Here is a 12,647-nt window from a genome sequence, read left to right as displayed (position 1 = left end):
GTAAACTACTTCATCTTCAAAAGAACCTCCATATAACAGCATCTGTCTCATTTGTAAATATTTACTTCTAGTCATAATTACTAAAATCTGAATTCATATTTAGGTTCATTTCTCTGCAGTTGGGTTTTTGTCTAGCTGAAACTTTACATGGCAAATCCACTAGAGCTACAGGTTTAGATTATAAAGTTTACAGTAGTGCAAAGAGTGGTATGCAAGTATGCATGCATTGAGTATCTAAATAGCTGCCTTTTCTGTCACAATTCTCAAGTTTTTTTTTTCACTTTTACAAGCTCACTCCTAAGAGCTTGGGTACAAGATTGAAGCTAAGGATGCATAGTTACATGTGCAAGCTAATAATTTTTCCCTAGACCACATGATCACACGGAAGACAACCAATATTTTGCTAAGAAAAGTTTAATATTCCCAGATCGAAAAGAAAATACTCCATTCCCTTCAAATAAAACTTCAGTCAATTTAAATGAACTCAACAAAGACAATAAGATATAAGAACCATAAAGTTTAATCTGACCGCTAATCCATTGAAAATGGGGTATGCATTCCCTTTAGAATCCCTTCTGGTGTTATGCCCAAGAACGAAGAAAGTCCGGATGTGAAACTTCTCCTGTCTAATGCACATACTTTCAACAATTTTGGCACACAAAGGATAGGAATAACCCTCCAACTTCGCACCACTTTTTGATCTAGTCCTAGAATTAGCATACTGCATAGAAAATTCAACAGAGTCAACTTCAGTTATTCTGACTCTGAGTGCATAACTACATCTCTGGAAAATCAATAACAAAGTAGAGGATCCCAGTCAGACATTAGGAGAAACATCTTCAAAACCACCGACTAGATGCACCTGCATGAGGTATTATGCAAGAATTTCAATCCATGAAGAAGTGATCAAGGTGAATAGAAGAAATCATCATTGAGAAACAAAACTTTGGGGAAATAAGGAAGAATACCTCCAAGTAGGCATCCAAGTTCTGACCAACAACAAGTGATAACATCTGAGAGAGGCCCATATCTACAATATTTGGAGAATCCATATGAGCAACCGAGGTCCTGCATGCAAAAAAAAAAGGAATCAAAAAAACAACACGAAGCACAATAAAATTTGATCGTAGTTCATAAAATCTCCTACAAATTCTCTATCCCTGATATGATCAATTCTTACATTCCATTTTGCTTGTTGCGTATAACAATGCCCACACAGGTTGTTGCTTCATCAGTGCCAACAAACTTTTCATGTGAATAGGGAAAAAAACATTAATGTTAACTGAAAGGAATTAGGAAAGAACAGCTAGAGATGTGGAGATGAGAATGAGAATGCTAACTGGCACTGCAGTGCTCTGTCTAGTATCTATTAAATTAAAATGTTATCATCATATGACAACATTTAAGGTTATTAAATAAAAATTCTATTCATAAAACCTCCAATTGAGTATCTAAAACTTAAAACTGGAGCCTTGTAAAAATTTAGTCAAAGGAAAGTTTCTATTGGCAACAACCTGGAGATTTAGTCAGAGGAAAACTGGAGCCTTGTATATATTAAGTTAAAATGTTATCATCATATGACAACATTTAAGGTTATTAAATAAAAATTCTATTTCATAAAACCTCCAATTGAGTATCTAAAACTTAAAATTGGAGCCTTGTAAAAATTTAGCCAAAGGAAAGTTTCTATTGGCTTTAAGAAGATTAAATCTATATATATCTTTCAGGTGGTTCACACAAAGAAGGTGGGTTTTGAGAGAAAGAAAAAGAAAAATTAAAATAAGGTTTATTGCAACATTACCGAATGTACAATAAACATCTGAAAAATTTGTTACTTGCACTTCCAAAATAGGATCATTTGCCTCGTGTGCAGAAGATTATCAGAGGACTAGGAATAACTACAGAACATTCAAATGAAAAAAGTAAAAAACAGCCATTAATTCTTCAAATCTTGAACGTGCATGAATGTGGTCGCCTGTCCACAAAACTTGGATAGGTACAAGAGTAGCCAGAGACTACATAAAGCATTAAGATAGTCTTGCTTACTTAAGTACACGGCATACAACAATAAGCTTTCACCGAAAAGATACCCAGATTAAATGGCTGAAATGAACAGATGGTTCAGATTCAGTATTAAGGTCTATGATCCCCAAAATTGAGGTAACTCCTTGTGCATGCTAATACAAGTTTTTTTTCTTTCATGCATATGGATGACCAAGATATTATACACACAACCAATTCTCTTAAGCAGGGTCAAGAAATTCATGTTGCTAAAGGAATATCTTGATCCAAATTTGGGAGAGGAGAGAAAGACTTCACAATTTGAATGACTCCATAGAATAATTAGGCAGAGAAGCATGTAAAGGCTTACAATGCACTGTCATTCATGTCAGAAAATCACAAGTAATTTCCCAAGGAAATTAAGAAACAAACATACATCGACTAGTGCAGGATCTACAGTTGCATATTCTCTTTGGAACACATAAACCCATTTACTCTTTTTTGATCTCTCCTGGCTAGACTCTTCATTGACTGAGAATTTCCTCTCAGGGATGGCCTTGAGAGCATTTGAGACAGATACCAGAGTGGAGTGTTCCATCAAAGCAACCAGGGCATTACTTCCCTGTTCATAAGCACAAGAATTTTTGTCCATTACCTATTCACAAAATATAACAAAGAAATTCTGCAAGCATGTCAAATAATACGCAGGATGCAGAGTCCTTCAGGAAATATTTCTCTATGAGAAAAAGTGATTATTTAGAATTTCATAGTTGCTCATTACACATCCAAAATGATGAAACACACATCTATTACCAATCTCCTCTAGTACAAGAAAGTTAGGCCACAATCTCAAGAGATGTTCAATTTTACACAAATATGCGTGCTTGAAGGCATGCACGGGTCAAGTACACTCAGCTTGCCACTATTCAAGTTTCTAAACTTGATAAAAAATGGGAACCACGAGAAAGGAGATATGCTATATGAGGCTCCAAACTTAACATCAAGCATCTAGGCAATTTTCGACATAGAAGTTGACATTGAGTATGTATCATTACTGGAGACTGAGCTCAAAAGCAATGACATTGAGTAATAATTTTTAAATACAAGAGTATAAAAGGATATTTCACCTATACTTCGTCTTATTTAACCTCAAATCATAACAATAAGGTGACATCGAGTTTTGATGCACTAAAAGAGTTTTTAAAAGTTTAGAAAATGATTGCGTAAGTTCTGTTCAAGAGGTTAAAGTGAAGTTTTTTACTACCACTACGGTTCCAACTCATACAATAAGCTAGCAACTCTATAAACGCATAATGTAGCCAAGCATTTAAGTTGACATTTAGATGTCATGCTTGTCATATAAAACGGATATTTGTAATTTTATAATTACAAATGGTTTCATTCTATAAATTTTACCTCTGTCTTCATTGAGGCTTAAAAAAGATGTTAGTTTCTGCAAAGTGAAGTTATCCATTTTCAGACAAAGTGAAGTTATAAATCTTATAAATCTGCCTCAGGTGAAAAAATCATTATAAATCTTTCAACGCAAAAATAAACAATGAAAATGAAGTTCTCTCCCCATTTTGCAATCTAAACCGTTTATTTTCAGTTTCGCTGCAAGCAAGCCAAACTGAAAATACGGTAAATACCTATAAGCTAAAGGAGCTAATTAATCACTCATAAAGAGGACTTATTTAGTGCCTAGTGGAGTAGCTTAACCTAATTAAGGTGAATTGCTGTTACAAGTTGTAAATTCAACTTGTATTAGATTATCCAAAAGCTATTACTTAAAATTACATTATTCAATTGACTGGCAAATTTAATATAATTTGGTCACATTCTAGGTTTGTTGGGTTTAATGTCAGAACCTAATTGCGTAGGTGAATAAAACAATAACACAACGGACAAGTATTCCCAACTAAACATTGTTGAAATTCTCAATCATGATAAAATGGTGACGAAATAGTTTTATTTTAATATATGTATATATATATTTTTATGAGCTACCGCCCGTTGAATTTGGGCCATAGCTTTTGCTGATATGGCTGTATATATCACCATCCCTAAACAAGTTGCCTGACAACAGCACCACCACCCCCCCCCCCCCCCCCCCCTAAAAAAAAGAGAAAAAAAACAGTGTTATTTGATGGCTGTATTTGGGCATTCTTATGTTTGCTTTAATTTGTTCATATATTAATCATCTTCATGACAGAGATAGCAAGACAAAACTGGCTACCCTATGAGTGCACCTAATATATCCTATGCCATACGTACAGCCATAGGTAGTTTTTAGTGCTAATTTTGGATGGATTACCAAGCTTTTTTTTTTGAATTATGTTAAAGAAAATTCTTTAAATTTTATTTATTAAATTAATATTTATCCTTAGCAAATATGATTAATCTCCCATGCATGATGTCAGTTTAATAGGAAATTTCTAAGATGGAATGGTAAGGCTGAATTAAATGGCATCAAGATAGATGTGACTGTGCATGCACATCACTATCCCTTACAAAGATGGCTGACAAGCATTAAAAATAAATAAAAAAATAAAGAGAGAAAAGCGTATAACTGTTATTTGATGGCAACAATTCATTGCAGTTTGGCATTTTTATGTTTGCATCCCAAGGAAAATGGATAACTTCACTTTGTCTGTAAATTAATAAATTTTAAGCAAAATGGATAACTTCATTCTATAAATTTTTATGTTTTTTAGCATAGCAGTTTTTATAAAGGAATTCACTACATACAATCCAAAAGCTCAACAACATCACCCCATATTCCATAATTTTACCACTAAAAACAAAATAAATTACCCAGAAATAAAACAAAAGCAACAAACTAATTTTATATCACTTTCAGCTATTTTCAATCATGATAATCCAGATGAGCACGAAAAGAAGAACTACAAAGCTGTTTCAGAAAAAGCCAAAAAAAAAAAAAAAACAGAACCACGCCAAAACTACTACAAAGGGGATAACACCATACAAAATATCCGGGAGTAAATATCCAATTAACCAAAGAAAATATGATCAAGATATAGAAGCCCTTTTCATATGCATGTACAAAGCTGAAAATCGAAGCTTCAGAACTTACGTGTTGTGAGAGATGGTGAAAACCCAGAAGCCAAAAGCCTGAGAAGTCGAAGACTTCGTACAAAACCCAATTCATCAGCTTTTAAAGGACCAAAAGAAAGATAGGAGAAATAAATATAAATAGATAGAAATTGTCACAGCCCCAAAAGAAATCCCCCTACCAGACACCTAAATTAGGTCAACCCCTCTAATCTTCTGCCCCCAAAAACCACCCAGCTGTTCACAGACAAACCCAAAAAAGTTGCTAAAATTTTTCCACCCTTAAACCCACCAAGAAGATTCCCAAATTCAAACCCTCAAGAAACACAAGGCATCAAGATTCAAAGCCACTCATTACCATTAAAGAAAAAGGATTCAGATGACTATACCGGAGAGAGGTACGCCGGAGAGAGATCGAGCTACCGGAGAGAATTGAGTGCGCCGGAGAGAGAGCTGCCGGAGAGAGTTGAGTGCGCCGGAAAGAGAGCTGCCGGAGAGAGAGAAACGTTCGCCGGAGAGAGAGAGAGAGAGTGAGAGTGAGAGTGAGAGAGTACTGATGGGAGGTCTGAAAAAATGAAAAATAAATGCTGAAAATAAAACAGAGCTTTCTAAAACAGAGCTTTCGATGAGGGATTTTGATCCAAAAAAAAAAAAAAGAAAAAAAAAATAAAACATGTCTGAAAATTTAAGAAATCGCGCCAATATAAATAGCTGGCGCCAATTTTTTATGCGCACTCATTAGCGGCGACTAAGTGAGCTCAATTATTTTTTTTTTTTTTTTTTTTTTTAAATTATACTTACAATTTTGGGTAAAGTCCATGTACCCCCCTCAAACTACCACCCAATTGACAATGTCCCTCCCCAAACTTTTAATTGTAACAATGTCCCTTCCAAACTACCAAAACATTGACAATGTCCCTCCCAAAGCTAGCAATAAGACAAAAATACCCCTATAGATTTCTCAATAAGACAAAAATATCTCTATAAATTTTTAAAAAAAAATTGATTTTTTTTAAAAACGAAAATTTTAATTTAAAAATAATATTTAACTATTTTTTAATTTAGTTTTAAAAAACAAAAAATTTCATTTTATTAAGCGAAAATTTTATTTTTTTAAACATAAATTTTTATTTAAATAAAATTATAGAACAAGAATAAAATAAAATAAAAAAACGAAAATTTTCAATATTTATAAAAATAAAAAAATCAAAATCAAAATTTTTAAAATTTTTTTCTTATAAAATTGATTTTAAAAAAAAAAAATTGGCCAAGTTTGGATTTTTTTTTGTTAGTTTTAGATTTTTTCTAAAAGTTTTAGTATTTTTGTTTATATTTTACTATAGGTAATTTCGTCATTGGGGGGAACATTGACAATTTTTTGTAGTTTGGGGGGGACATTGTCACAATTGAAAGTTTAGGGGGGACATTGTCAATTGAGTGGTAGTTTAAGGGGGTTATGTGGACTTTCTCCTACAATTTTTTAATTTTTATTTATTTATTTATTTAGAGTTTTTTTAAAAAAAATTTCTCTTGTAATATGTTTTTATTATTATAATATTAACTAAAAATTTCCGTTTAATAAATTTTTATGATAAAGATCATTAAGTTGATATTTATCTTATAATTAATTATAAAATAATACAAAATTCAAAAAGAATATAAAATCAATATAACTAAGGCACTAAGATAATGTAAAAAGCTTACAGTTCAATTGAGTATTCGATTGAACCTTTAATTGTATCCAGTTTGATCTATCAATTGATTATATCACAATCAATCAAACTAATTCATTAAGATCGATCGGATGTTTGATCGAATATTTAATCATATCACGATCAATCGAACTAATTCATTAAGAGTGATCGGATGCTTAATCGATCATTTGATCATATCACGATCAATATAATTAATTTAGTAGGATCGATCGGATGTTTAATCGATAATTTGATCCTATCATGATCAATTGAATTAATTCAGTAGGATCGATCGGACATTTGATTCTATCTCGAACAATCGAACTAATTCATTATGATCAATCAGATGTTTGACCGAACATTTGATCCTATCACGATCAATCGAACTAATTCATTATGATCGATCGTTTGATCCTATCACGATCAATTGAACTAATTCATTATGATCGATCGGAGGATTCGATCAAATGTTTGATCCTATCACGATCAATCGAACTAATTCATTAGGATCAATCGGATGTTCGATCAATCATTTGTTCTTATCACGATCAATCGAACTAATTCACTAGGATCGATTGGATGCTTGATCAAACATTTGATCCCATCACGATCAATCGAACTAATTCATAGGATCGATGTTTGATTGATCATTTGATCATATCACGATCAATTGAACTAATTCACCTGGATCGATCGGATGTTTGATCAATCATTTGATCCTATCACAATCAATCGAATTAATTCACCAAGATCGGTCAATTGTTCGATCAAACGTTTAAATAAGAATAAGAAATAGAAAACTTCAATAATAATTAATAGGAGAATTTGTTTTCTTTAAAAGAAAAAAATAAATATTGATTTTTTATATAAAATAAGAATAGAAAATAGAAAAATAGAAAAAATTCATCAATAATTAATATAAAAGAAATAATGACATATTATCGGAGGATTCGAGGTGAATTTTTGGTAAATAATTTTTTCTATTATATATGTAGGATCAATAGCATCGCCCCAATATTTATAATTTTTTTTTTTTTTTTTTTTTTTTTTTTTTGTGGTGTCAATAGCGGCCATCCCTATAGTCGCCGCTATTGAGGAATCATTAGCGGCCACTAAAAATGTCGCCGCTAATGACCCCTTAATAGCGGCAACTTTTGGGTCGCCGCTAATTAATTCAAATTACTTTTTCCCGTGTCAATAGCGGCCACCAAATAGTCGCCGCTATTGAGGGGTCATTAGCGGCCACTTTTTTAGTCGCCGCTACTGACCCATTAATAGCGGCAACTTTTACGTCGCCGCTAATTAATTGAAATTACTTTTTCCCGTGTCAATAGCGGCCACCCAATAGTCGCCGCTATTGAGGGGTCAGTAGCGGCCACTTTTTATAGTCGCCGCTACTGACCCATTAATAGCGGCAACTTTTGAGTCGCCGCTAATTAATTGAAATTACTTTTTTCCCGTGTCAATAGCGGCCACCCCATAGTCGCCGCTATTGAGGGGGCATTAGCGGCCACTTTTTAAGTCGCTGCTACTGACCCATTAATAGCGGCAACTTTTGGGTCGCCGCTAATTAATTGAAATTACTTTTTCCCGTGTCAATAGCGGCCACCCAATAGTCGCCGCTATTGAGGCGTCATTAGCGGCCACTTTTTAAGTCGCCGCTACTGACCCATTAATAGCGGCAACTTTTGGGTCGCCGCTAATTAATTGAAATTACTTTTTCCCGTGTCAATAGCGGCCACCCCATATTCGCCGCTATTGAGGGGTCATTAGCAGCCACTTGTAATAGTCGCCGCTACTGACCCATTAATAGCGGCTACTTTTGGGTCGCCGCTAATTAATTTTAATTACTTTTTTCCTCTGTCAATAGCGGCAACTGTAGAGTCGCCGCTAATGACCACTTATTAGCGGCGACTACTCAGGGTCGCCGCTGTTGACTCTCATTAGCGGCGATCCTAACGTCGCCGCTGTTTGGTGTATTATTAGCGGCGATAAGGGTGGCCGCTATTGTTGTTTAATAGCGGCGACCCCGCAGAGTCGCCGCTAATGATGCTTAATAGCGGCGACTTATAGTCGCCGCTATTGTTGTTGCTGCTAAAGAAATTTTTTTTTGGTTTTTAGTGTCGACTATTAGCGGCGACCCAGATGTCGCCGCTATAAATGGATCATTAGCGGCAACTAAAAAAAGTCGCCGGTAATGACCCATCAATAGCGGCGACTTTTGGGTCGCCGCTATTTGTTTGGTCGCTAAAGACCATATTGCTTGTAGTGGTATAGATCTTTCTTTGCTAGCTATTAAAATAAATCACCTTCCATACTGTTTGGCCAGCAAGAAAATAATAATTTTTTTTTAAAAAAAATAAAAAATAATCACGTTTTCATTCTGGGTAAATTATGCACATAGTTGTAATTTTTTCATGCAAAAATTGTGATTAGCTATAGAACTTTCTTAATTGGTCCAGAACGTATATGGGGCAACGTGCATAGGTGAAGCTCAGAATTTGGTCAGCTGAAACGTGCAATTTTTCTGGGTAGTTGGCATGCTTTGAACTCAATATATATATATATATATATATTATGGAATCTATAAAACTGAAAAGTAATTAGTTTTTGTTTTCCTAAAAATAATAATAATAAAGAATGGAGGAGGGAGCAAATCTACTCCCTCTCCCTCTATTTCCCGCTCCTAACCTCGAGGATAGGGTTTTTGGTGACCAAATTCCCCCTCCTCTTCTGGTTTTTTCTTGTTTTTTTTTGTTTCTTGTTGCTTTTAGGTGTTCTTCGACTAAACCAGCAACTTCAACCTCTTCCACCGTGTTGTGCTGCTCATCTCCTCCTTGAAATCGGTGGGGTTTTAGATCTAGGTCTTCAAACTTAGATTTGCTCTCCTCAACCGGTTTTTGCTTCGCCACGTGCCAATGCTACCGGCTAGTGCGTATCGTCTCTTTCACCCTAGTCGTTGCTACTACTTGCTGGTTGTTTGTTTGTGTTTTTATTTTTGAATAAGAGTTTTCTTTTCTCTAAATCTGTCATCATGAGCTATCTATTAGGTAAGAAGGATTAGATCGGTGTGAGAGAAATCACTCATGCCCGAAAAATAAAGGTTGAAAAATATAGCTACCTATGTCTTAGATCTAGTCTGCCTAAGAGCAGATATGTGCTTTAACCGCAGCTGTACATAGGTTAGCGAAAACGTTGAGGTCATAGATAATATGTAATTGTAAGATCTGTATTGTATCATGACGTTGTAACCTCATAGCTTTGGGCTATGATTTTTCAGAGCTTTTATGCTCTTTGATGTAAGAGCTTTATGCTCTTAATCTTATTATCAATGAAATTCCAAAGATTCTCGTTTTTAAAAAAAAAATATATATATATATATATATATATAAAATGATGATTTGTATTATATTATTATGTAAAGAATATGAGGAGTACTTCACATCCTAAATTTTCTTCTTAAAAGTTAGTTTCTAAATGATGTGTCACCATCTTATAAGATTTATTATTTTGAGAAATGTGTCACCAACTCATGGGATGGTAACACATCATTTAAGAATCAACTTTTAAAAAGAAAACTTGGGATATATGTAACATTTCTCAAAGAATATTGTGCAATGATTCTCCATGGTTACTTTAATTCTGATTTGTAAAACACTAGCAACTTTTTTCCTTATTTTGTCAAGTTTACTTTAATTCCATAAAAGTGTTGCTGGGTATTATAATTTTTATTATCAATTATTTATAGGGTATTTGTATAATAAGTCCCTGAGTCAACCCTCCAAAATTTTTAAATTTCTAATTTTTATTTTTATTTTATTTTTTTCAAAAATTTACTCTCTGAATCAATGAAAAAGACAATAAAATTCATGTCGTTAAAAATTTTTAATAGCCGTTAGTCAAATTCAAAATCAGAAACCTACAATAGCAAAGAACCAGAAAAATCAATACGTTTAAAATCTAAGACAAATAACAGAAAAATCAGAAAAATTACCCATTAGAGTATACGATGTCCATTCCCCAAGTGGATTAAACCTGAAAAATCAAACCAAACCAATCAGAAAAATCAAATCCAGAAAATTTTCAAAAGCCCAAACCCAGCAGCAAAAAAAAATTCCAAAATCCCAAACTCAGCAGGGAAAAAAAAAAAAAAAAAAAAAAAGAAAAGAAAAGAAAAGAAAAGATGTTCTCTTCTCTTTTTCATTTTCTTCTTATCTTCTCTTCTTCCCATATGGGGGCGGGGGACATGTTAAAAAATCCTGCACTGTAGACACGTCACTAATCCCATACTTTTTCGTAGCGGATGTTGCCCTGTTAATCTGTAATTGTCACAAAATGGTCCAATATTATGTAATACCTCACTCAGCCACACATAATGAACAGCATTCAACCATAGTTGAAAAATTCTTCCACTTTCACGCACTAAAGTCAGCCCTAAAAGGCCCCATGGAGTGAAGATAGTCATATACATTCTTATCAACCAATCTTACTGTTTTTGCTATTTTTGCTCCCTTTCTGTTTTTCCTCCAAATTAAGACCATAGCTCTTTCTTCGCCTCTGTCGTCCTTTCAGCCACACTTCCCTCGGACATGACTTGGAGTCCAATTTTTGGCTCTTCGTAGCCAGATCTACTCTCCTTCGTCAGTTTCAACCACCCACCCGCGTCTCATATTTTTTTCTTTGCCGCTTTGCTTTCATCCGAAGAGACATGAACCTCGAAAACCTTTTTTCCGCTTTGATTTGAGTTGAAGGGTTTTTGAGGTTCACTTTGGTTGTTAGAGAGTCCACTTCTTTTTCGCTGTTTTGATTTCACATACCCATTCCTTATTTGCTAAAAAAAAAAAAAAAAAAAAAATTACTAATAATTAATTTTTTTTTTTTTTAAAGAAAAAAAGAAAAGTATTTTAAAATGATATAAAGATGATGAATATTTCTTACGGGTGTTAATTCGTGTTCGTTGTGCCAGGTTCAGATTGTATCGATGCATACATATATATAAGTTAAGATAGGTCAACCATAAACTGGCATTTTCAAATAAACGGATTAGATCCTTCAACCTAACCCTCTAATTTAGTGTTAAGTTTGTGAATTGTATCAACAATTATCAGCCCTACATGTCATGAGTTGGATTCAGGTCGTGTTGAATCATTGATATAAGACTACATAGGTCAACACTAACTCGACTCATTTACTTAAATAGATAAGACCCCTCAATTCCAACCTGCTAATTAATTTGTGTTGCATTCGTGGGTCATGTAAAAAATTATTAGCCATAGCTACTATTTTTTAGTTGGACATAAATTTTCTTTGAAGGAAATTTCATACAAACCAACTTTGATCTAAAAATGATATGTGTTCCTTAGCATATGAGAATCACTTTTTTTTTTTTTAATAATATTTGCTTCTCACATACTTTTTTAATAATAATAACAAAAAAACATCTGCTTCTTACATGTTTAAAACAAAAGTGTTACTTTTTTAAAACTAGTATGTTGGGTGGAGCTAGCTAATCTACTTGTCCTTTGAAAAGTGTTTTGAAAAATATTTTGAGTTTATGCCACATTACTAAGGTCTTGTCTTTGAAAGAGATGTTAAAAAAACAAAAGAATATGAAAGAAGACGTGGCATGTTGCTGACCTTACATATCAAAATTGTTGCACCGCAATTTCTTAAAAATTGCCGTGGATCCTGATCCGTTTGACTCTAAAGTGGTAAGTGGCTAAGTGCCGATTTCCCCGTGCTTTAACCTTCTAGTCAAACCCTTCCTCGTGCTGCCGTACCCATTGAGTCTGGTGGGTGAGCTCATCACGTGAGCTACCATAACACTCGTAACTTTCTTTCTCTTCTGTGGTAGCTCTACTCTACCCGGCTACCCCCCAT

At 34.0% G+C, this 12,647-nt stretch overlaps 1 protein-coding gene across 1 annotated transcript; it reads right to left on the bottom strand.

Annotated features, from left to right (window-relative positions):
• Positions 1-430: 430 nt before the first annotated feature.
• LOC148586759 (protein N-terminal asparagine amidohydrolase-like) lies at positions 431-5,554 on the bottom strand. The gene is made up of 7 exons (XM_088514188.1): positions 5,463-5,554; positions 5,096-5,173; positions 2,438-2,623; positions 1,181-1,245; positions 969-1,068; positions 824-862; positions 431-721 (listed from the first exon to the last, which is right to left on the bottom strand). The coding sequence occupies exons 2-7, from the start codon at positions 5,168-5,170 to the stop codon at positions 485-487; spliced, it is 702 nt and encodes a 233-aa protein (XP_088370314.1). The 5' UTR covers positions 5,171-5,173; positions 5,463-5,554; the 3' UTR covers positions 431-484.
• Between the last annotated feature and the right edge of the window lie 7,093 nt (positions 5,555-12,647).

The sequence above is a fragment of the Corylus avellana genome, chromosome 3 (genome assembly GCF_965113065.1).
Source record: "Corylus avellana chromosome 3, dhCorAvel1.hap1.2, whole genome shotgun sequence".
NCBI classification, from domain to species: domain Eukaryota; kingdom Viridiplantae; phylum Streptophyta; class Magnoliopsida; order Fagales; family Betulaceae; genus Corylus; species Corylus avellana.
Note: the sequence above shows the minus strand (reverse complement) of the source record. Positions and strands in the feature narration are given on the sequence as shown.